Consider the following 25,700-nt stretch of genomic DNA (forward strand, 5'->3'; position numbering starts at 1 on the left):
CAACGTCAGCTTCGGGCACGCCTTCCTCTTCTGTCTTCTTGTAGTAACCCTCCAGAGCGCTACTGTGCAGGCTCACTCGCCATTTTACTTAATGGCAGTTCGCGAGTGAGCCTGCACAGTAGCGCTACGGAGGGAAGCGCTACTACGCAGGCGTGGGATTTGAAGAGATGAAGCCAGAAGCAGACACGGAACCAGAGGGCGTTACTACAAGAAGACAGAAGAGGCAGGCGTGCCTGAAGCTGACGTGCAACCCCACCCATGGTGCACGTTCGGTAAGATTTGCATATATGTTTTAATGCTTTTATTTAAAAACGGGACCGGGATTTAATATAACATTTACGGTGCCTGAATAGCCTTTTTAAAGGCTATTCACACGTATGTGGGGCTCTATTAGCATAATTTTGCTGATAGAGCCCCTTTAATCTCAAAGGCCACAGATTTACCAAGCCTGCTGCACTTGGCAAGAAGCCAAAAAGGCTTCTCATCTTGGTACACCATGGCCCATCTCAGCTTCTGGGATCAACTTTCCTCATTTTGTAGACAAGCAGAGCTGGGTGGAAATCTAGGCAGGCTGTCGCAGGGATGTTCTGGTCCCAGGGGTGAACCTACCCCTTTCGCCGCCCGAGGCGAACTACAGAAAGCCCCCCCCCCCCCCCGCCGGGAGGAAGGGGTGGAGCGGAGGGGGCGTGGCAGAGCAGAGGGGGCGTGGCAAAGTAAAGGGGGTGGGGCTTAGCGCCGTTCGCCGGCAGAGAGCAGGCACGGAGAGCACCTGCTCTCTGCCTGAGCGTGAGAGGAGGCTTCTGGAGCAGCGCTGCTTCAGTGGCCTCCCCAAACCACCGCTCGGTGCTAAGCCAGTCCAGGACATCTTGTCCTGGACTGGCTTAGGTAACCAAAAATGCCGCCCTCCCTGGGGCCCTGGCATAGCGCCGCCTGAAGCGGTTGCTTCAGGTCGCCTCATGGGAGGTGCGGCGCTGTCTGGTCCACTAGATTTGATGTACCTCACTGCAGGAGACTGGTAAAAGAAAAAGGAGGATGGGGCTGCGTAGAGAAGGTGTCTGAGAGCTGCCAGGAGGAATTTGGTAGATGCTGTAGTAATCCTGTAGTTTACAGGAAGTCTACCATAAAGGAAAGAATATCTTTCTATCTACACAAGAGAAGTCCTGAACTGGGAACCAGACCAGAAATCTCATGACTCAGCTACCCATAGTGAAAGGGTTCAAAGTTTTTCAATGTACTGAGCTGGGACGGAGTGCTACTTTAACATGTAATACCTATGTCAGCCATTTATCTGCTGTGAATATGGGACTATCACAAGGTATTACATATTTTATATCATCTGTTATGAACATTTTGTTAGAAAAAAGTAATATACACTGAAACACGTGCAACTGGTAACTTGCTATAATGTGCTCTAACTCATTGAGGAGAACATCTGCTTGGCTTGAGTGCAGTGCAATAAAGATTAGTATTTTATTGATGCACATTAATCAGCAACCAGTTCGCAGCTTAGAATCATCTATAAGTACATAAACATTGTAGATGTGACGCCACCTGGCTGACCTAAGTGAGAGGATGGAAGGCGAGTGACGAGGTAATGACAAGGTAATTCACAGTCACGCGCTAAATAACGTATCATTGCAATAAGACTTTATAAGAGGCAGTAAGATAGGGGCGTTATACCTACCTACGTTATAACTGGCATGACAATATTAGGAAAATGTCTGAATGTGTATACTATGTAAGGCTAAGGCCCCACATTGGTGAAAAGCTGCTTTTTTCTGTTGCAGATTTTACTGCGTTTTTTTGAGCCAAAGTCAAAAGCGACTTGAAAAGGAATGGAAAATATATAGGAAGCACGTATGTTATTCCCTTCTACAAATACAGTACTGGTTTTGGCTAAAAAAAAAAAAAAAACTGCAGCAAAATCTACAACCAAAAAAGCGGCTTTTTCGCAACAGCTGTTGTATCTTGAGAATGGGGATAATCATAGTTTCCATAAATATGTTAAAGTAGTAGCATCCTATGGGCACTGCTACATATATTATTGCTGACTGAAATAGAGTTTTTATTTTGTAAAAAAAACAAACAACTAAACAATAAAAAAAACCTAAAAAAATATTGTGTGAGCCCAATTAAAGCTATTGTCCAGTTTCCACTGATGACCTATCCGGAGGTCATCAGTAAGAGATTGTTGAGGGTGTGATACTTGGAAACTTCTGTTGATCGGCTGTTTAAAGGGGCCGCTGTGTTCATGCGAGTGCCGTGACTACTTCACCATTTACACTGCACTCCACATTATTCATAGCAGAATGCAATTAAAGCTTTGCCCATTAGAAGTGAATGGGATGAGGCTGTATTTACATTGCACAGTCGCTATGAAATGGTGCAATGTATGCAGTAAAGGGGTCACAGCAGGTCATCGTTGGAGGTCCTAAGTATCAGATCCCCAACAATCTCTTACTGATGGCTTATCCTGAGGATAGGTCTTCAATAGAAATGGACACGTCTTTAAGACTGATACACACACACTGGTTGAATGGCACTTCATGGTAGTATTCCTAGGTCATGTTTCATCATGTGGTTTTTGAGGTGACATTTAAAGGTGGTATAATACTACCCCATCACACAGACATACATATAATGTATGGTTTATGTAATTTTTATTTGATCTATCTATCTCCTATCTATCTATCTATCTATCTATCTATCTATCTATCGGTTTACAGCAGTCTTGAGTGGAGTAAGCAACTCACACCCTTAGCCACAGGAGTCAACTTTTGCCATGGAGGGAGAAGAACACTGAAAGGCAGTGAGGTTAGGGAGGAAGTAAGGTGGTGTATACAGTCTAGCCCAGCATACTGTATGTGATTGGTGAGGACTTCACAGAGGGAAGATATTCTTCCAGTCACATAGTTATAATGAAGACAATGGAGCCTCTTGACTGTATACATATGCTCTCTTAGATTCTTTAGGACAATTTAGAGAGAAAGATATTTACACTGTTCCATCCGCAAGCAGAGATAGTACTGTCTCTAGCTGCTCATGTGATGCTAAGGCATCTTGGGATTGATAGCAGAGCACATCAAAATTCTTAAAACCAAGACTGTGTTTGATCAGGAGCTGAGGCAAAGCTCAACTGCATAGATAAGAGGGCAGTATGCATGAAAGAAGCCTGGAGTGTGGAAGACTATCGGTGAGGGGTGCAGGGATTGAAAAAGATTTTCTCTGGACTGTATATTAAAATGGGAGTTAGCTTTGCCTTTTCCTGTACCTGTTCTGTAGCTCCATGGCCTGTTTACTGAGCTGATCTTTCATTGCCTAGGGAGCTGAAGCCTCATCAATTAGATATTGCTGAGCTATCTAGAGGATAGGACATCAGTAGTAAAGTCCCTTTATTTTACCTATAAGTAGAAACCAGTAAATTTCATAGCCACGGGCAATTCCACAGCTGGGAAGTGACATACTAATACCATAGATAAGAAGGATGGTTCTTTATAATATAAATAAGATTTAGAAAAAAAGTTGAGATTGGTAGCATTTCATGTAGTAACATATCGTCAGTATACTTGTTATACATTACTTACATGTGTAGCAAATGTTTGTATAGCATCCACTGGGTATTAAACAGCAGTTTGGCTTTAAAAAAAATATTAAATTCTCAGCTGTACTTCAAACTTACTACTTACAGAGCTGAAATTAAAATATTAACGTAAGATTTTTTCCTTGAAATTTTTAGCTAACTGTTCGTGTCACAGGGATGTTACTGTCCATAACTTTTCCTTATATGATCTAAGACTAGTCCAAGACAGGAATTAACATGTCATTTATATATGCTTAAAAATCTACAACACAGATCTCCTGTGCTGAACTTTTCTTCTTCGTATAGCTGATCACATATCATCAAGGTTTCTGGTACTGTAAGCTATTGTAGATTTCTGTATGCTAATCCCTATGGAAAATACTCAGTAATTTCATCCTTTGTCAACATACCATTATAGCGCATCTTTGAAGCTAGGTGGCATGAACAAAATTTAAAGGGGTATTCCCATGACGCTTGCTGACTAACCTGCAGGCTGTTTAGCTCTCTTCACTTCCTGCTCCTCTCGGCACATAGGTGGGCGGGGTTTCACTTGCACAGGATTGGTTGTAAATGAGTTACCACAGTGTGAAGCTGATGTAGCAGAGCTGGATTTGAGTCAGTTTGCATTACATACAGAGGTAACGGACTCCCTATCTCAGCCCTTATCAGCCAAATTCAATTAAACCGACTGATAAGAGCTCAGAAATCCCAGAGCTCTCACCTCCCCTATGTGTCATCTAAGTAGCAGAGCTTCTCAAACAGCTCAGAGCTGCTCCCAGCCCCTCCCTCCCCCTCTGAGAGCAGGCAGCTACATCACTTGACAAATGAGCAGATAATCCCAAGGGCCATAGAAACACAGTGTAAACAATGAAGTGAATAAATTAAGATAGTGGTCAAACAAAGCAGTTTTGATAAAGCAATGCATTTAGGAAAAGTCTTAAATCCACATAATCTAGCAGTATAGATAGGATCCTTGTGATGGGACAACCCCTTTAAGTCTTAAAACCTGAGTCGGATGGGCATCTATATGTATAGAATCTAGTTGTGTTCTTATTATAATGTTATGTATTATCAATATATATATATATATATATATATATATATATATATATATATATATGTGTGTGTGTAAAAATATCATTAAAATATTACCTTTATATTTCATGTAAATGGGAACTACAAAACAAAGGTATCTCTGCCACTGGTGAGGGGCGCTTTAGTAATTGTACTATTGAATTAATTGTATTCCTTGTTCCCAACTCATTCACTCGGTTGTTTTTTGTACTTGATAGTTGTTTTTTATTTTTATTTGTGCCCTCTTGTAATTCAGAGTAATCCAGAATGTGGGCTATTAAGTGCAATTCACATAATCAAAGGCCATTGATAAAAGCATTGCTGTTTATACCTCTCATAAGGCATTTTACTCTACTTACTCCACACTTTGTTAGTAGAACATCTTGTCTTCAAGTTGCTCAGTTTACTTCTACACATTTAGAAAGTTAATCATGTTTATAGAACATTTCTGTGTATTATGTAACAAATTCAATTAGTCAGTGCTACCAAACAATATGAATATATGTGGCTTTGTACCGTATACATATATGTATACATGTATACATTTATGAAAATGAGGTTCTTAGCATACATTTTGATCACATTCCATTGCCTAAGACTGTTTTAATTACAACATATTATAGCTGAACCACCATTCCCAAATGTATTTGAAATCCTAGGTCCAAAGAGGGCTAGGTCTTTGTAGTGTGTAATCCTATCTAAAGAGGTTGCCTTTTCATAGATAGATGGACTCTTTGACAATTTCATCAAGATGTATGCTAAGAACCTCATTTTCATATATATAATGACAAACATTTGTAATGCGCTTTTCTCTCCGAGACTCAAAGTGTAGGGAGAATTGCAGAGTAGGTGAGTTAGTGGCTCTCAAACACCCACACGGGTCAGTTGTTTGTACCTATTGGTATATTTTTGGCATGTGGGAGGAAATCGGAGTACCCTTGGAGAACATACAATTTCATATGTTGCCCTAGGTTGGATTTGAACTCAGGCCCCCAGGAAACTATTAAACAGCAGTAGTGTCTTTGTGCCTTCACCATCATTGTAAAACGTGGAGTGTCTTGTGGTCCTGAACCTGTCCCCTTTACATTTACAGATATATAAAGAACAGCTGAACACACGTGTGGTTTTAGTTGCTGTGGAAACATGGACAGACAAGGACCGTATTACAATTGGTCCAGATCCAGTGAAGATGCTACATGACTTCTCCAAATATCGCCAGAATTACATCAAACAGCATGCTGATGCTGTGCACCTGTTGACGTATGTACGGTATCTAGTTTTCCTTTCTTTTCTGAGATTTGTGGGACTTTACCTACTCTGCATAATTCAGGCTTTCATCCCATAAATGACAGCAAGTATTTTGCTGATAGGTCTGCAGAGTAAGCATGTGCATTATCAGGATCCCCCAGGTATTGTCAGAATTCTCCAACAGCTAAAGGTGTGTGCAGAAGCTTTGATAGCAGTCTATTGTGTGGTCTCTTTTATAATCTTTAAAGTGTTTACTAAAATGAAGCTTTACTTAAAGGGACATTGCAATCTCTGCCTTTATAACTATATCCATAGTCAGGGAATACACATTCATAGGGAACAAATAAATGGATAGCACATATGCTGCATATATCTATGGGCACCATTATAAAAGCAGTGATCCACAAAATGTAGATAAATATCCTTCAAATATATGTTATAAATCTAGATCAAAACGTGTATTAATCATAAATAGTACAGGGTATTATAGACGTGCTAGAAATTCAGTAACATGTAAATACACTCATCACATCACTACAACAAGTTCTATTTCCATAATGGTCCATTTTATAGACAGGCGAACTCCCCAGGATTCGTTTAATTTCGGGTTTGGCCGGTTTGGGTCCTTGATTTGATTCAAGTCAAGGACCCAAACCATGCCTTAAATTGGCTGAAAGCTTAGTGTAGAGCACTCTCAGGGCACCTAGAAGCCTGGCGTTCCTATGAGCCTTTATATCCATAGGCGATGCAATAAATATCTCAAGATAGATATAGGACCCACGAGTCTTGAGACTGGAGTCCTGCTCTACCTTTCTTGAAAATGAATGAAGTTCATGGAGTGTACAAGTGCATTCATGTGCCTTTGCACTTATATGGGAGTTATATCAATAGCCAACTAGGCAGCTATTTCCCTAACTCCTATACATGTGAATGGAGAAATGCTAGGAGGCTATGAATATAGCCATAATTATTAAGATGAAAACACCCCTTTAAAGGGAATTTGACCCAAGAACAGTCCCTACTGAACTATAAGCACAGTCCGATAGCAAGGGTTCATGTGAATAAAATGCTGTTTCTATTTTTTGATCAGTGATCGGAGGCATTGATAGGGGAAAAAACCCCAAAACCTTTTGTTTACGTGAATCCCGGCTATCTGGCTATCTGGCTATAGGGACTGGTAGCAGACTCCCTTTGATGTATAAAATCACTAGTTGTTAATATTTGGGTTGATGTCTTGCTTAGATCATTTTTTAATTTGTGTATATTTGTATTGCATATTAAGGAATGGAACGTTCCACTATAAAAGAAGCAGTATGAGTTTCTTTGGAGGAATCTGTTCTACCTCCAGAGGCGTGGGAGTGAATGAGGTAATACTTCGTATTATCTAAAGTAATGATCTTACATATAGGTCACCATTTGGAAAATGTATACAGTAGTCAAGCCACATCCTATCCGCATTCATTGTTATATGTTTGTGTCACAGTATGGGTTCTTAATGGCAATGGCCCAGCAGCTGGCTCAAAGCTTAGCTCAGAACCTTGGTATACAATGGGAACCAGCCTCCAGAAAAATGAAGCCAAGTAAGTATGACTCTAGACCACTATGATGACAGTCGCTCTGTATAGATACATTTGTATAGTTTCATCTTATACCGATCTTTACTTCTCATTGCAGTGGTTTTTATTCTTTATAGTAGTTGGTCTTTTATGTTGTTAATAGTATTGTAGTAATAATTAGAGATGAGCGAACAGTGTTCTATCGAACTCATGTTCGATCGGATATTAGGCTGTTCGGCATGTTCGAATCGAATCGAACACCGCGTGGTAAAGTGCGCCATTACTCGATTCCCCTCCCACCTTCCCTGGCGCCTTTTTTGCTCCAATAACAGCGCAGGGTAGGTGGGACAGGAACTACGACACCGGTGACGTTGAAAAAAGTAGGAAAAACCCATTGGCTGCCGAAAACATGTGACCTCTAATTTAAAAGAACAGCGACGCCCAGCTTCGCGTCATTCTGAGCTTGCAATTCACCGGGGACGGAGGTTTCCGTCCAGTTAGCTAGGGGTTAGATTCTGGGTAGGCAGGGACAGGCTAGGATAGGAAGGAGAAGACAACCAACAGCTCTTATAAGAGCTAAATTCCAGGGAGAAGCTTGTCAGTGTAACGTGGCACTGACGGGCTCAATCGCCGCAACCCAGCTTTCCGCGGATCCTGAATGGAATACACTGTCAGTGTATTCCCGTATACCCCATATATACCCCCGATACCCGTTCCAACGGTGTGCCCCCCCACCTTCACCCCAGAAATACCCTGCAAGTCCCCTAGCAATAGAATTGGGGCTATATACACCCACTATTTTTGCTACTGCCATATAGTGCCATTGTCTGACTGGGAATTCAAAGAATATATTGGGATTACAAATACCCTCATTTCTTGCTACTGCCATATAGTGCCAGTTTCTGACTGGTAATTCAAAGAATATATTGGGGTTACGTGCACCCACAATTTTTGCTACTGGTATATAGTGCCATTGTCTGACTGGGAATTCAAAGAATATATTGGGGTTACAAATACCCTCATTTCTTGCTACTGCCATATAGTGCCAGTTTCTGACTGGGAATTCAAAGAATATATTGGGGTTATAAATACCCTCATTTCTTGCTACTGGTATACAGTGCCATTGTCTGACTGGGAATTCAAAGAATATATTGGGGTTATAAATACCCTCATTTCTTGCTACTGGTATATAGTGCCATTGTCTGACTGGGAATTCAAAGAATATATTGGGGTTATAAATACCCTCATTTCTTGCTACTGGTATATAGTGCCATTGTCTGACTGGGAATTCAAAGAATATATTGGGGTTACAAATACCCTCATTTCTTGCTACTGGTATATAGTGCCATTGTCTGACTGGGAATTCAAAGAATATATTGGGGTTATAAATACCCTCATTTCTTGCTACTGCCATATAGTGCCAGTTTCTGACTGGTAATTCAAAGAATATATTGGGGTTATAAATACCCTCATTTCTTGCTACTGCCATATAGTGCCATTGTCTGACTGGTAATTCAAAGAATATATTGGGGTTACGTGCACCCACAATTTTTGCTACTGGTATATAGTGCCATTGTCTGACTGGGAATTCAAAGAATATATTGGGGTTATAAATACCCTCATTTCTTGCTACTGCCATATAGTGCCAGTTTCTGACTGGGAATTCAAAGAATATATTGGGGTTATAAATACCCTCATTTCTTGCTACTGGTATATAGTGCCATTGTCTGACTGGGAATTCAAAGAATATATTGGGGTTATAAATACCCTCATTTCTTGCTACTGGTATATAGTGCCATTGTCTGACTGGGAATTCAAAGAATATATTGGGGTTACAAATACCCTCATTTCTTGCTACTGGTATATAGTGCCATTGTCTGACTGGGAATTCAAAGAATATATTGGGGTTACAAATACCCTCACTTCTTGCTACTGCCATATAGTGCCAGTTTCTGACTGGTAATTCAAAGAATATATTGGGGTTATAAATACCCTCATTTCTTGCTACTGCCATATAGTGCCAGTTTCTGACTGGTAATTCAAAGAATATATTGGGGTTACGTGCACCCACAATTTTTGCTACTGGTATATAGTGCCATTGTCTGACTGGGAATTCAAAGAATATATTGGGGTTACAAATACCCTCATTTCTTGCTACTGCCATATAGTGCCAGTTTCTGACTGGTAATTCAAAGAATATATTGGGGTTACGTGCACCCACAATTTTTGCTACTGGTATATAGTGCCATTGTCTGACTGGGAATTCAAAGAATATATTGGGGTTATAAATACTTTCATTTCTTGCTACTGGTATATAGTGCCATTGTCTGACTGGGAATTCAAAGAATATATTGGGGTTATAAATACCCTCATTTCTTGCTACTGGTATATAGTGCCAGTTTCTGACTGGTAATTCAAAGAATATATTGGGGTTACATGCACCCACAATTTTTGCTACTGGTATATAGTGCCAATTTCTAACTGGGAATTCAAAATGCGCAAGGCTCCCGGAAAGGGACGTGGACGAGGCCGTGGGCGAGGTCGGGGGAATGGTTCTGGGGAGCAAGGTAGCAGTGAAGCCACAGGGCGTCCCGTGCCTACTCCTGTGGGGCAGCAAGCATTGCGCCACTCCACAGTGCCAGGGTTGCTTGCCACATTAACTAAACTGCAGGATACAAACCTTAGTAGGCCCGAGAACCAGGAACAGGTCTTGCAATGGCTGTCAGAGAACGCTTACAGCACATTGTCCAGCAGCCAGTCAGACTCTGCCTCCTCTCCTCCTATTACCCAACAGTCTTGTCCTCCTTCCTCCCAAAATTCCCAAGCTTCACAGAACAATAACCCCAACTGTCCCTGCTCCCCAGAGCTGTTCTCCGCTCCTTTCATTGTCCCTCAACCTGCCTCTCCACGTCACGATTCCACGAACCTAACAGAGGAGCATCTGTGTCCAGATGCTCAAACACTAGAGTCTCCTCCATCTCCGTTCGATTTGGTGGTGGATGACCAGCAACCCACCCTCATCGACGATGATGTGACGCAGTTGCCGTCAGGGCATCCAGTTGACCGGCGCATTGTGCGGGAGGAGGAGATGAGACAGGAGTTGGAAGAGGAAGTGGTGGATGATGAGGACACTGACCCGACCTGGACAGGGGGGATGTCAAGCGGGGAAAGTAGTGTGGATGTTGAGGCAGGTGCAGCACCAAAAAGGGTAGCTAGAGGCAGAGGCAGAGGTCAGCAGCTTAGGCGAAGCCAGGCCACACCCGGAATCTCCCAAGATGTTCCAGTTCGTACCCAGCCCCGAAAAACTCCCACCTCGAGGGCACGTTTCTCGAAGGTGTGGAGTTTTTTCAAGGAATGCGCCGAGGACAGATATAGTGTTGTCTGCACAATTTGCCTCTCGAAATTGATTAGGGGCTCTGAGAAGAGCAACCTGTCCACCACTTCAATGCGCCGTCATTTGGAATCCAAGCACTGGAATCAGTGGCAGGCAGCAACGGCAGGACAAAGGCCGCCTGCCGTTCACGCCACTGCCACTGCCTCTGCCACTGCCTCTGCCTCTGCCACTGCCACTGCTGACTGTGCTGGCGATGCACTCCAGAGGACGAGCCAGGACACCACTTCATCTGCCTCCGCCACTTTGTTGACTTCTCCCTCATCCTCCCCTGTTCCTGTCTTATCTCCTTCTCCTGCACCATCAAAGGCACCATCAGGCGCTTCTTTACAACAACCCACCATCTCTCAGACATTGGAGCGGCGGCAGAAATACACTGCTAACCACCCACACGCGCAAGCCTTGAACGCCAACATCGCTAAACTGCTGGCCCAGGAGATGTTGGCGTTCCGGCTTGTTGAAACTCCCGCCTTCCTGGACCTGATGGCAACTGCGGCACCTCGCTATGCCGTCCCTAGCCGTCACTACTTCTCCCGGTGTGCCGTCCCCGCCTTGCACCAGCGCGTGTCACTCAACATCAGGCGGGCCCTTAGTTCCGCGCTTTGCACAAAGGTCCACTTGACCACCGACGCGTGGACAAGTGCATGCGGACAGGGACGCTACATTTCACTGACGGCACACTGGGTGAATGTAGTTGAGGCTGGGACTGCTTCCCAAACTGGCCCGGTGTACCTCGTCTCCCCGCCTAACATTCCTGGCAGGGACACGAGAAGAACACCCCCCTCCTCCTCCTCTACCGCCTCCTCCTCCGCCACCGCCTCCTCCTCCGCCACCGCCTCCTCCTCCGCTGTTAGATTGACCCCAGCTACGAGTTGGAAACGTTGCAGCACTGGCGTTGGTAGACGTCAGCAGACTATGCTGAAGCTGATCAGCTTGGGGGACAGACAGCACACTGCCTCCGAGGTGAGGGATGCCCTCCTCGATGAGACGGCAATATGGTTTGAGCCGCTGCACCTGGGCCCAGGCATGGTCGTTTGTGATAACGGTCGGAACCTGGTAGCAGCTCTGGAGCTTGCCGGACTCCAACATGTTCCATGCCTGGCCCACGTCTTCAACCTAGTGGTGCAACGTTTCCTAAAGAGCTACCCCAATGTTCCAGAGCTACTGGTGAAAGTGCGGCGCATGTGCGCCCACTTTCGCAAGTCGACAGTAGCCGCTGCTAGCTTAAAATCTCTCCAGCAACGCCTGCATGTGCCACAACACCGGCTTTTGTGCGACGTCCCCACACGCTGGAACTCAACGTTTCAGATGTTGAATAGAGTGGTTGAGCAGCAGAGACCTTTGATGGAATACCAGCTACAAAACCCTAGGGTGCCACAAAGTCAGCTGCCTCAGTTTCACATCCATGAGTGGCCATGGATGAGAGACCTTTGTGACATCCTACGGGTCTTTGAGGAGTCCACAAGGAGGGTGAGCTCTGAGGATGCGATGGTGAGCCTTACAATCCCGCTCTTGTGTGTTCTGAGAGAATCCCTGATTGACATCAGGGATAACTCAGATCACACAGAGGAGTTAGGGATAGCATCCGATCCGTCACAGCTGGAGAGTAGGTCCACACATCTGTCCGCTTCACTGCGTTTAATGGAGGAGGAGGAGGAGGAAGAAGAGTTGTCCGATGATGTGATGGTGATACAGGAGGCTTCTGGGCAACTTCGAATCGTCCCATTGTTGCAGCAGGGATGGGTAGACATGGAGGATGAGGAGGAAATGGAGATTGAACTTTCCGGTGGGGCCAGAGGAGTCATGCCAACTAACACTGTGGCAGACATGGCTGAGTTCATGTTGGGGTGCTTTACAACCGACAAGCGTATTGTCAAAATCATGGAGGACAACCAGTACTGGATCTTTGCTATCCTTGACCCCCGGTATAAAAACAACATCTCGTCTTTTATTCCGGTAGAGGGGAGGGCCAATCGCATCAATGCTTGCCACAGGCAATTGGTGCAGAATATGATGGAGATGTTTCCAGCATGTGACGTTGGCGGCAGGGAGGGCAGTTCCTCCAGTAGGCAACCAAGTTCTCACCGGTCCACACAAACGAGGGGCACACTGTCTAAGGTCTGGGACACCTTGATGGCACCCCCTCGCCAAAGTGCCGCCACGGAGGGTCCTAGTGTCACCAGGCGTGAGAAGTATAGGCGCATGTTGCGGGAATACCTTTCCGACCACAGCCCTGTCCTCTCCGACCCCTCTGCGCCCTACACGTATTGGGTGTCGAAGTTGGACCTGTGGCTTGAACTTGCCCTATATGCCTTGGAGGTGCTGTCCTGTCCTGCCGCCAGCGTCCTATCTGAGAGGGTGTTCAGTGCAGCCGGTGGCATCATCACTGACAAGCGCACTCGTCTGTCAGCTGAGAGTGCCGACCGGCTCACTTTGATAAAAATGAACCACCACTGGATAGAGCCTTTATTTTTGTGCCCACCTGTGTAAAGCACCCCAACATGAAACTCCATGTCTGTACTCAACCTCTCCAATTCCTCCGCATCCTCATACTCATCCACCATAAGCGTTGCACAATTCTGCTAATACTAGGCTCCCTCCACCCTGATTTCCACCAACTCTGCTGGTTAGAGGCTCCCTCCACCCTGCTTTCCCACAACTCTGCTGGTTAGAGGCTCCCTCCACCCTGCTTTCCCACAACTCTGCTGGTTAGAGGCTCCCTCCACCCTGCTTTCCCACAACTCTGCTGGTTAGAGGCTCCCTCCACCCTGATTTCCACCAACTCTGCTGGTTAGAGGTTCCCTCCACCCTGCTTTCCCACAACTCTGCTGGTTAGAGGCTCCCTCCACCCTGATTTCCACCAACTCTGCTGGTTAGAGGCTCCCTCCACCATGAATTGGTCCAAACTGTGCTGTTTAGAGGCTCCCTCCACCATGAATTGGTCCAAACTGGGGTTTTTAGAGGCTCCCTCCACCATGAATTGGTCCAAACTGGGGTTTTTAGAGGCTCCCTCCACCATGAATTGGTCCAAACTGGGCTGGTTAGAGGTTCCCTCCACCATGAATTTGCCCAAACTGGGCTGTTTAGAGGCTCCCTCCACCATGAATTTGCCCAAACTGGGCTGTTTAGAGGCTCCCTCCACCATGAATTGGTCCAAACTGGGATTTTTAGAGGCTCCCTCCACCATGAATTGGTCCAAACTGGGGTTTTTAGAGGCTCCCTCCACCATGAATTTGCCCAAACTGGGCTGTTTAGAGGCTCCCTCCACCATGAATTTGCCCAAACTGGGCTGTTTAGAGGCTCCCTCCACCATGAATTGGTCCAAACTGGGGTTTTTAGAGGCTCCCTCCACCATAAATTGGTCCAAACTGGGGGTTTTTAGAGGCTCCCTCCACCATGAATTTGCCCAAACTGGGCTGTTTAGAGGCTCCCTCCACCATGAATTTGCCCAAACTGGGCTGGTTAGAGGCTCCCTCCACCATGAATTGGTCCAAACTGGGGTTTTTAGAGGCTCCCTCCACCATGAATTTGCCCAAACTCTGCTGGTTAGAGGCTCAATCCACCCTGATTTTCAAAACAAATGTTGGTGCCAACCTCAACTTACTACAAGGGCCAAATTCACTGCTGGTGACAAGCTCTCCTCACTGCAAGTGCCAAATACACATGTTTCAAGGTGTTTTCCTACTGTCAGAGAGGTGGTATTGAGTGTGTAAAGTGTGTAGTTGTTAGGCTGTGATGTTGGGGTAATAGAGGGTCTTTGGTGTGTTAGATGCCCCCAGACATGCTTCCCCTGCTGTCCCAGTGTCATTCCAGAGGTGTTGGCATCATTTCCTGGGGTGTCATAGTGGACTTGGTGACCCTCCAGACACGGATTTGGGTTTCCCCCTTAACGAGTATCTGTTCCCCATAGACTATAATGGGGTTCGAAACCCGTTCGAACACACGAACATTGAGCGGCTGTTTGAATCGAATTTCGAACCTCGAACATTTTAGTGTTCGCTCATCTCTAGTAATAATGTGAGTTTATGTCAGTTTTATTATTTGTTATTGTACCTAAAAACAGGAGTCAACATTCACTAAACAATTTTCAGAATTTATTTCACATTTATTATGTTCTACATTTGTTGTTATGTTCTTCTATATGCACAAAGGTAATAGTATTAGATGTTATATAGTGCAATGTTTTATGTTATGTGTGACCTCTGTACAATTCTTATTGTTAATATTCTTCCAGAAGAATGTGACTGTACAGAGAACTTTGGTGGATGCATCATGGAAGAAACTGGGTATGTTTGGTTATTATAGAACTTACCAAGTGTCTTAGGGAGCCTTCACACGGAGTAAACACGCATGTATTTTTTGCAAAATACATGTGTAGAAAAACACGAAAAAAATGACATTTTACAGGCATATTTTTACACATGTAAAAATATCATTGAAGTCAATGGGAGTCTTAGTTTTACACGTGTGTTGTGCAAAAAATACACGCGTGTTTACTCCGTGTGAAGGCTCCCTTACATTATTTTCCATTTCAGAGTGATTTTGACCGTTGAATGTTGGAATAACATGAAACTACTGTAGCTTACCCGAGTTACATATCACTGTTGTGCTACACAATTTTTGTGCGTTTGTTGTACACATTGGGACAGATTTATTACAAACAATGCTGGTACAAATTGCACAAAAAACATGGATTTCACTAAATATATTAATCGTCTTTGATATGGACGTAGGGTTAGAGTGTGACACACCAAAATTACAATACATAGATAAAATGAAAGGCCGTGTTAGCAGGGCTGTGGCGTTAGAGTCGAATATTATGATTTATATTATGATTTATTATACTATAAAATTTTTAATATTGTAAAATTAATTAGATACCTAGTTTGTTGCCTATTTACTTTCATAGGAATTCAGTCACTAACTTATTACTGACTTGGAGGAGCTTCCCCACTTCTGACTGACCATGGCTGTCAGCCATTTATGACAAAGTCTGAGATGATCTGTGGAAAAATAGAGAAGATGGAGTGTGGCCATGGAGATTTTACAGGAAATTATTGGGAAAAAATGGTTGTACAAGCATTTGTTCCCACTAATCAACCTGTCTAATAGTGCCGATTTCCTGCAGGGTAATGGTCATCAGCTCCACAAGATTTATTTTTAGATTTTTATAAAATTTCCACCATAATGCAAGTCTATGCCAGCTACGAGCTGGTGTAGATATTCCTCCTGGTACACGATCCAGCAGAGGCATATGTCTCACCATATATACGCTGCACCCTTTTCTGACGATGGGGTTATGATGACTGGCGTTGAAAATGGAAATCTTAATAACTCTCTTCCTTTAACTAAATTTTAATAGACATATGAGAGTGTGCACTTGCACATTAGGGGTCATGCGTGCAGTCTGCATATGTTTTGATGCTCTGTCCTATAAATATTGGAATGGAATGGAGCATCGGAAAATTAGCATAGACTTCACGCTTGGTTTTGTGCATGTAGATAATGTGCAGGTTTTGTGCAGGTAGATAATGGCAGATAATGATTTTTATTTACAGAATTTATTTCTGTTTTTCTTGCATACTATAGTGTGTACCATTCTCGAAGATTTTCCAAGTGCAGCGTTGCTGAGTTTAAGGAATTCCTTTCCCGTGGAGGAGGATTATGTCTTTTCAATAGACCAACAAAGGTACATTAAGACTATTAATATACAATAAATTATATGTGATATTATGAATCTGTGACCTTCTATAAGTCATTTAGACCCTGTTCACATCTGTCACGATTTGTGTTTTTCTGTTCTGTTATAGGAACAGAAAAATGGAAATCCTAACAGGGACAGACCCATCATATGTCAGACACAAACGGATTCCAATGAACCCCATTGACTATTAATAGGTATCCGTTAAGATGTCTGTCGTTTTGCCAGAAGCATGCATGACTTTTTTGTCCTTGATTTTTGACAGGATCTTATTGCTTTCAATAAGGAACACACAATAACCATCTTGCAGTTATGATACCTTTTAAACGAGAATAAGCTAGTCCTACCGAAGTTAGTTAGGGTTTACTTTCTTAGCTACCCTGTTAGGCTACGTTCACATCTGCGCCAGAGGCTCCATTTCGAGTCTGTTCTGCATAGTTTATCTAAAATCTTGGCTGAAGAAATCCTACAAGCAGGACTATTTCGTCCAGTGATGACAAGCAGAAAACAATGGATACCAGATGCAATTCACTAGATTCAATGGGGCCCCTCAAGATCTTATGTCTCTGCAACTTAACAGAAGGGTAGATTAAGCAATGAAGATGTGAATGTGACTTTTTTTATATGTAGATTGTAGCCCCATATAGGGATCACAATGTACATTTTTTTTTTCCTATCAGTATGTCTTTGTAGAATGGGAGGAAATCCACGCAAACACAGGGAGAACATACAAACTCCTGGGGGGATTCGAACCCAGGACTCAAGCGCTGCAAGGCTGCAGTGTTAGCCACTGAGCCACCATGTTTCCCCCTTTGTGAAAGTGACTTTAGTCTAAGGCCCCTCCTTGTAGAAAAGCTGCTTTTTATGCAGATTTTGTTCTTTTTTTAAGCCAAACCCAGGAGTGGCTACACAAGAAATGGGAAATATAAAGGAAGCTCGTAAACTTTTCCTATCTGCTAAATCCACTCTTGGCTTCAGCTCATGTTCTATTTTTTTTTTTCTCTCTTTTTCCTCTGATCTTTTTCTGTATGTATTTATGCTCCTTTAGATGCTTACACAATGCCTAATGAAGACACCTAAGTACAGTAGTCTCGACAGCTTGTTTTGTAACATCATTTATTTCAGATAGCTATTAAAAGGTATCACAACTGCAAAACTATCATTTTGTTCACTTCTTGAGTGCAATAAAAAATTTCCTACTGGCTAACATGGTACCAAATTTTTCTTTCACATCTACATTACAAGCTCAGACGCAGATGTGAACATAGCCCTATAACAGAGAAGTCACAATGTAAATAGAAACTCCAATTTAATATACAGATACATTATGGGTATAGACATTTCACTGGATATCATTTACAGCCATAAATCTGCCATTTGTGCTGTTTGAGCTTTGTGCCTTTTTTACGGTCTTTTACTTTTATTTGTGCACCATTCATGGTGGTGGCAAGTGGCCCAAGCTGAACCTCATAACCAATGAGTCATTAGCTAAACCTGTGTCTTTAACCTTTTCAAGACTTGGTCAGTTTTGACATCCAGTAGGATATTTAATTTGGGAATCATGATATGTTATTGTTACATTATATAATACATGATATTCTATAAGTAATAGGAGGATGATATGGTGCTTATTTGTTAAAGGGAGCCAATAATTAGAATTTCCTCACTTGAAAGATGTTATTGTTTATCTTGTCGATATCTTGACAATATTTTGTTGAATATTGAGCATTGTCAGTCTTTGTGAAACAGGGTAGCAATTGAAAATGCAATGTTTTCTATTTTTCAGCTTTTTGAGGTGACAGAGTGTGGCAACGGTTATGTGGAGCCCGGAGAAGAGTGTGACTGTGGTTCAAAAACTGTGAGTCATCTACAATAGGGATAGATCAGAGACATCACTCACTACCATTCCTATTTACTCCATAGTTCATGATCCGTATTTAACATTTAACTGGGTTTGCTGAACATTTTTGTATTACACTTTATTAACCTATTGTACTTTTTGTTCCAATTTTCTCTTTAGCAGTGCCTTATTACTGCTATGGAAATCTGCCCCTCTAAGGAGAACTTTAGAAATTGTTTCTGCTGCAAGAAAATGCAATAGGTTAATACAGTATATTACAAGAAGGTTCAGCAAACCACTCCCTACACATTATAGAATAGCTATAAAAGGAATGGGAAATATATAGAAAATTCTACTTCTATCTTCTACTCAATCCACTCCTGACTTTGGCTCAAAAAACTTCTACAAAATGTACAACAAAAAAGCATTTTCGCAATGTGAGGCCTTAGCCTTATTCTGCATTTTATGCTATGTCCAGTCCATCTTGATCAACTGTAGGTCTCATGTGTCAGATTACATAAGAGATTTAGGTTTGCACTCTGGCCATAATAGGCCCCGACAGGCACCAGAAATACAATGTCCAATGTGCAGTAATTGATGGCACTCATATTTATGATGCAAAAAGTTATGTTATTTACACCCTTGGCCTGGGCCAACTCATAGAATCTCATGGCTTTCAGTACCATTGCTATGCCGACGACACCCAAATATATATCTCTGGACCAGACATTACCTCCCTGCTGGCCAGAATTCCAGATTGTCTAGCGGCCGTTGCCTCCTTCCTCTCCTCCCGCTTTCTCAAACTCAACATGGAGAAAACAGAGTTTATCATCTTCACCACATCCTGTATGGCCCCTCCACCTGACCCATCTATCAAAGTTAATGGAACCCCACTTACCCCTGTCCCACAGGCCCGATGCCTTGGGGTAACCCTGGACTCCGACTTATCCTTCAAACCACATATTCAAACCCTCAACACCTCCTGTCGCCTCCAGCTCAAGAACATCCACCGAATCCGCTCCTTCCTCACCCCAGAAACTACCAAGATGCTCGTCCAGGCCCTCATAATTACCCGCTTAGACTACTGCAACACCCTTCTGCATGGACTCCCAGCTAACACCCTCGCCCCCCTCCAGTCCACCTTAAACTGTGCTGCTCGCTTAATCCATCTCACCCCCCGATCTTCATCAGCTGCTCCCCTCTGCCAGTCCCTCCACTGGTTACCCATAGCCCAACAAATTGAATTCAAGCTACTAACTAACGTTAACATACAAAGTGATCCACAACCTGTCCCCTCCATATATCTCTGACCTCATCTCCCGCTACCTGCCCACACGTAACCTCAGATCCTCCAATGACCTCCTACTCCGCTCTGCCCTCATCCGCTCCTCACACAACCGTCTCCAAGACTTCTCCCGTGCATCCCCCATACTCTGGAACTCCTTACCATGACACATAAGACTGACCCCCACAATCACAGACTTCAAGAAGGCCCTGAAGACTCACCTATTCAGGAAGGCCTACAACCTCCAATAACACTATCACCACACCGCCATCTGTACAGTCTCCCCCTCTCCTTCTGTCTCTACCCCCCTTCCCTCATAGATTGTAAGCCCTCGCGGGCAGGGCCCTCTACCCCACTGTGCCAGCCGATCACTGTTAGTATGATATGTACCTGTATATTTTGTGTATTGTATGTAAACCCCCAAATGTTAAGCACCATGGAATTAATGGTGCTATATAAATAAACAATAATAATAATTTCTTTATTAATATAGAAAGACAATCAAATCTTGCAGATAGTATGCATCAATAGCATCACAGACAATATCTTAGACGTTTTGGTGTAAACATAGACCTTTCTCAATTGGTATCTGTAGTGGGGAATAGGGAAATCCTACCACCACTTGGAACTATGTGAACATCTAAGACTGTGTCAGATTACACAGGCTTAGTTTGATGCTGCAGCTAAATAGGGACTTTCTATTATAGCCAAAGTACTGTATTCACATCACTGCAGATCAGTACTTCTCTATATTAATCCTACGTGATCCTGGGGCTTTTTCTTAATGCCTTGTTCACATGACTCTGTTGCCATATACCGTAGATCGCTACTGTACTGAACTAACATAAAACTGACAGAAACCCACTGCTTAACCCACAGAACATGACCATGTAAATAAGCACATACTGTGTACAGTGCATGGCAGATTTTCCATCAACCAGCTCGGTTAACATGGCTAGAAATAAAAACACAGCACGTTCCATTTATAACTGGAGTGAAAAGCACCCCATATTTCATGATGAGTGGGGGTCCCTGCAGTCAGACCGCCATGGATCAGAAAGTTTCTCTCTCTTTTGAATAGCAGGTAACTTGCGTTGACTGCAATATCCTTAATATCCTTTAACTAGATTGTCTGGGATTTTACATTTTTTTACATACAACTTTCATAAAGATCAGTCCAGTAATATCACACATGTAAATTCATGTCCATGTAATTTATAATTTTTTACATGTAATTTTTTCATGTAAATATAATGTGGTTTACAATGTCAAATGTTATGGGTTGGTGAGCAATTCACCTAAAGTTTCCAACATGAATTGTCCATGTTCTGCCTTTCTCATAGACAAAACATTTTATCCAGGATTGCTTTGGAGACTGCTGCAAGAAATGCTCCCTGTCTAATGGGGCGCACTGCAGTGATGGGCCGTGCTGTAACACCTCCTGCTTGGTGAGTACAACTAGTCAACAGTTACAGGTAAAGACTGTTTGCTTATAAAAGTCATCACATATTGCAAGGATTACTGCCAAAATCTGTAAGGTCCTAGGACAGTGTCAAGACCGGCATTAAATCTTTTATAATATTGAGTAATATTCACCTTGTGTTAGAATGGCCCAAAGTTGAAAGTGAATGTACTTTATCAAAGTAGTTGTGTATAAATCATCATTAGATCAATGCTAACTCAGGAGAATGGACACAAATGTGGCTACCCTTGGTTGTGTAATTGTGAATTTAGCAGTTATGTGTCTGAATCAGTAAAGCTGAATTCACACGTAGCTTTTTTGTCCGGATTTTAAATTTAATCCGCCTCAAAATCCGGCTCCAAAAAATGCCTCCCATTGACTTTCATGGGAGCCGCTCACTTCTTTTTTCCGCTAGCATTTTTTTGCCGCTCGCGGAAAAAAAGAGGCGAACTGCCCTATCTTGAATTAGATTCCGCGGCTGAATCCGCCACGGTGTCCACGGTGCAACACTCCCTCCCAACTAGGTCCATTCATTTGGGCCTAATCCAGAGCGGAATTCTGTGACTGAATGCTGGTGTACTGTATGCTCTGCACCGGCATCCAGTCGCGGCTAGCTGTTTTTTGGACCGGATTCTGAGTCAGCCTCCGCGTCAAAATCCAGTCCAAAAACCCCATGTGAACTCAGCTTAAGAGAGCTCTTGGCCTTCAAACTGTTTAGTTACACTATGCAGCCCTGTGATATGTGCTGTGCAGCTCAATGATTTTCATCTTGTGTGTTTTACAGTTTATTGCACTGTTTTATGTACTGTAAATATGGCATTTTATAGCTTTATTTGTTCCTAGTATGTCCCTGTTGTGTATGCTCTGTATGGCACTGCTAGTTTCATGGCCCTTTTATGAATGCATTGTATGACCCGTGTGTAGATTTGTCACTCAACCAAGGTCAGAGAGAGGACTGACATGATGTAGCTCATACCTTTCTCCATCTCTTACTGCCTCAGTAGGCTCCATTTGTAATAATACTTTTAAATAGACAATTTGTTTGGGAAAATTGTGTGATTTCTCTGTATTCTGTGATGTCTTTACAGTTCCTTCCTCGGGAGTATGATTGCCGCTATGCTGTGAATGAATGTGACATCACAGAGCACTGCACTGGAGACTCAGGACAGGTAACTTCATGATAATTCCTTCTTATTACCTACAGTACAGTGTACAGCAGTGCAGGTAGTGGCGGTAATATAACAGTGTCACCCCTTACAGGTCAGCATCTACACCATCCAATAAATTCCTGTTATTTTACATGGAATTATTTTTCTGTTATCATTTCTAAAAAGTTGTCAGACTACTGTACAGGAGGGGAGAAACAATAGACAACTACATGCGTAAAATACTTTTTACATTTCCTGTCTAATACAATGTATACACTTAATGTATAAGTTAAGTGTAGTTAAGAAACAATCGTGTGAAAAGGATATTGAACTGGTAGCCGTGAGCATGAGACCTTATTATCTGCCAAGGGAACTATTACATGTTATCATGCTAGCTGCATATGTTCCCCCCTCTGCTAAAGCTGATGCTGCCTGTAAAGTCCTCCATGCTGTTGTGAGCGAGCTGCAATCATCTCACCCCCATGCCCTACTCCTAGTGTCGGGAGATTTCAACCATATCTCTCCAGCATCCACTCTACCAGGTTTCACACAGTATGTAACCTGCCACACAAGAAACAACAAAACACTGGACTTGCTCTTTGCCAATGTAAGGGATGCATATAACTTATCTGCCCTACCGCCCCTAGGCAGATCGGATCACAACCTGATACATCTGCGACCCACATACACTCCACTGGTGCGCAGAGAACCGGCGGTTACCTGTACAGTGAAAATTTGGTCAGAGGAAAGTGTCGAGACCCTGAGGGACTGTTTTAATATAACATTAAGTGTTTCAAGACACATTTCCAGGTGACATTGAGGGACTCACATACTGCATAACAGACTACATTAATTTCTGTGTGGACAGCACAGTATCAACTAGGAAGGTGAGGTGTTTCTCCAATAACAAACCATGGATCAACTCTGAGATTAAAACTCTTCTCAAGGAGAAAAAGCGAGTCTTTAGGTCTGGGGACAAAAATGGCCTGGGGGAGGTGCAAAAACAGCTGAGATAACTAAACAGAGAAGGGAAAGCCAACTACAGGTGGAAGATGGAACTACAGATGGGGGGAAGGTAGAATCTCGAAGGTGTGGGACAGCTTTAAGACTATATCTGGACACAAACAAAAGGCTGGCCCTCAGATAGAAGGTGACAGGAAGTGGCTTAACGAGCTTAATCTATTCTTCAATAGATTTGAATCCAAACCGACTGTCCCTTGACCAGCATGTCAGCCAACCCCCCCTCCCCTCAAACACCAAGACCCAACCCCCACCGACCTGCAGTCAACTGCAATCTGACTATCTGATCCTCAAGAAGTCTCAAGTGTGTAGGGAAATCAAGACGATTAAAGCAGACAAGGCCGGAGGACCTGATGGAATAAGCGCAAGTGTTATTAAAATGTACGGTGACCAGCTGGGTGGTATTATTACACACATGTACAATATGTGTCTAAAGCTGGGAGTGGTACCTCGACTGTGGAAGACATCTTGTGTGGTACCAGTCCCAAAGAAACCCAACCCGATGGGCTACAATGACTACCGACCTGTACCGACTGACATCCCACCTGATGAAGGTCCTAGAGAGACTGGTCCTGACACACCTACACCCCCTAGTGAGCTCCGCTCTGGACCCCCTCCAGTTTGCCTATCGGCCGGGCATTGGGGTAGATGACGCCATCATCCACCTTCTTCATAGAGCTCTCTCTCACCTGGAGAAACCCGGGAACACTGTGAGAATAATGTTCTTTGATTTCTCCAGTGCGTTCAACACCATTCAGCCAGGGCTACTGAGGGAGAAGCTGAACCTTGGTGGAGCGGACTATCACCTGTCCAACTGGATACTAGACTACCTGACAACCCACCCTCAGTATGTGAGAGCCCAAGACTGTGTGTCTGACACTGTGATCTGTAGTACGGGGCACCACAAGGTACAGTTTTTGCCCCATTTCTCTTCACACTGTACACTGCTGACTTTAGGCACAACTCATCCAGCTGTTACTTACAGAAGTACTCCGATGACTCTGCTATAATAGACCTCATCACTGATGATGACGATAGGGACTTACACCGGGACTTTGTTGAATGGTGCCAGCAGAACCACCTCAGGATTAATGCTGGGAAGACCAAGGAGATGGTGGTAGACTTTAGTAAACGGAGAAGTGCTCCGACCCCGTTGGAGATCCAAGGGACATGCATTGAGATAGTCAGGACCTATAAGTATCTGGGTGTGCTCTTCAATAATAAACTAGACTGGGCTGATCACCTGGAGGCGCTGCACAGAAAGGGCCACAGCAGGCTCCACCTGCTCAGGAGGCTGAGGGCCTTCGGAGTCCGGGGGACACTTCTTAGGGCCTTTTTCAACTCTGTGGTTGCTTCAGCCAACTTTTTCAGTGCGGCCTTCTGGGGGAGCAGTATATCAACCAGGGACAGAAATAGACTTGACAGGCTGATCAGAAGGGCCAGCTCTGTCCTGGGGAGCCCCCTGGACCCAGTACAGGTGGTGGGTGACAGAAGGATATTGTCTGTGGTGACCTCCATGCAGGAGAACAAATCCCACCCCATGTATGGAACCTTGATGGGACTTGGCAGTACTGTAAGTGGCCGTCTGCTTCTCCCCAAGTATGAGAAGGAGCGCTATCACAGGTCCTTCCTTCCAACCGCGATCAGGCTGTATAATCTACATCAGTCCAAGCGAAGATCACTCCGTACAGAGAACTAATGATTATGACGTCTTCCTTCTTTCTTCTTCTGTTCCTTAGCTGCTATGGACTCCTAGTATATCTTCTCTTCTCAGCATATGTGTGCCTATGTCTGTATTATATTACTGTGTATTATCCTGTACCTGTATTACTATGCTGCTGTAACATACTGAAATTTCCCCACTGTGGGAATATTAAAGGATTATTTTATCTCTTATGTAACACACTACTTCCATGTCTTATATTCCTAGTGTCCGCCTAATCTCCGTAAACAAGACGGATATGCCTGTGATTCAAATCAGGTAACATTTTAGTTTATTCCAGATCAAAACTTGTAACTTTCTTAGATAAATTGGCTTCTATTATGTAATTCATAGGTTTTTATAGTCTATATTTATTTATTTTTTAAAAGTCTAGACAACCATACAGTTAATATCTATGTTTAAGGCCAATTTCACACAATATGGTGTCTTTTGCTGTATTTGTTTTTTTGGTTTTTTTTCACAAGTAATTGGGTGAGATCTGCAGTACCAGTCACGCTTATGACACTATGGTCAGAGTTTTTAAGAATGGCAGTTTTAAGCCAGTCTTAATTCATTTCCTCCAGGTGCATGACTTGATAGATTTACTAAGAGGCTTTGGTCTCAGGGACTGGCATAGATTTGTGGTATAACTCATTATAGTTTTTTGACATGGGTTATAGTAAATCTGGTCCC

General features: G+C 43.4%; 1 protein-coding gene across 4 annotated transcripts in view; it reads left to right on the plus strand.

The window, feature by feature from the left end:
- Positions 1 to 25,700, plus strand: part of ADAM23 (ADAM metallopeptidase domain 23) — a 179,879-nt gene that overhangs the window by 115,254 nt on the left and 38,925 nt on the right. For 2 of the 4 annotated variants that reach the window (XM_075284286.1, XM_075284289.1), the window contains exons 11-19: positions 5,748 to 5,914; positions 7,185 to 7,269; positions 7,386 to 7,482; positions 15,087 to 15,135; positions 16,439 to 16,538; positions 18,337 to 18,408; positions 21,019 to 21,123; positions 22,226 to 22,306; positions 25,236 to 25,286. In XM_075284286.1, coding sequence (XP_075140387.1) covers positions 5,748 to 5,914; positions 7,185 to 7,269; positions 7,386 to 7,482; positions 15,087 to 15,135; positions 16,439 to 16,538; positions 18,337 to 18,408; positions 21,019 to 21,123; positions 22,226 to 22,306; positions 25,236 to 25,286 — 807 coding nt within the window. Of the gene's footprint in view, positions 1 to 5,747; positions 5,915 to 7,184; positions 7,270 to 7,385; positions 7,483 to 15,083; positions 15,136 to 16,438; positions 16,539 to 18,336; positions 18,409 to 21,018; positions 21,124 to 22,225; positions 22,307 to 25,235; positions 25,287 to 25,700 lie in introns of all 4 variants that reach the window. The other 2 variants (XM_075284288.1, XM_075284287.1) reach the window with 1 other exon arrangement.

Source organism: Leptodactylus fuscus, chromosome 8 (assembly GCF_031893055.1).
Source record: "Leptodactylus fuscus isolate aLepFus1 chromosome 8, aLepFus1.hap2, whole genome shotgun sequence".
Lineage (NCBI taxonomy): Eukaryota > Metazoa > Chordata > Amphibia > Anura > Leptodactylidae > Leptodactylus > Leptodactylus fuscus.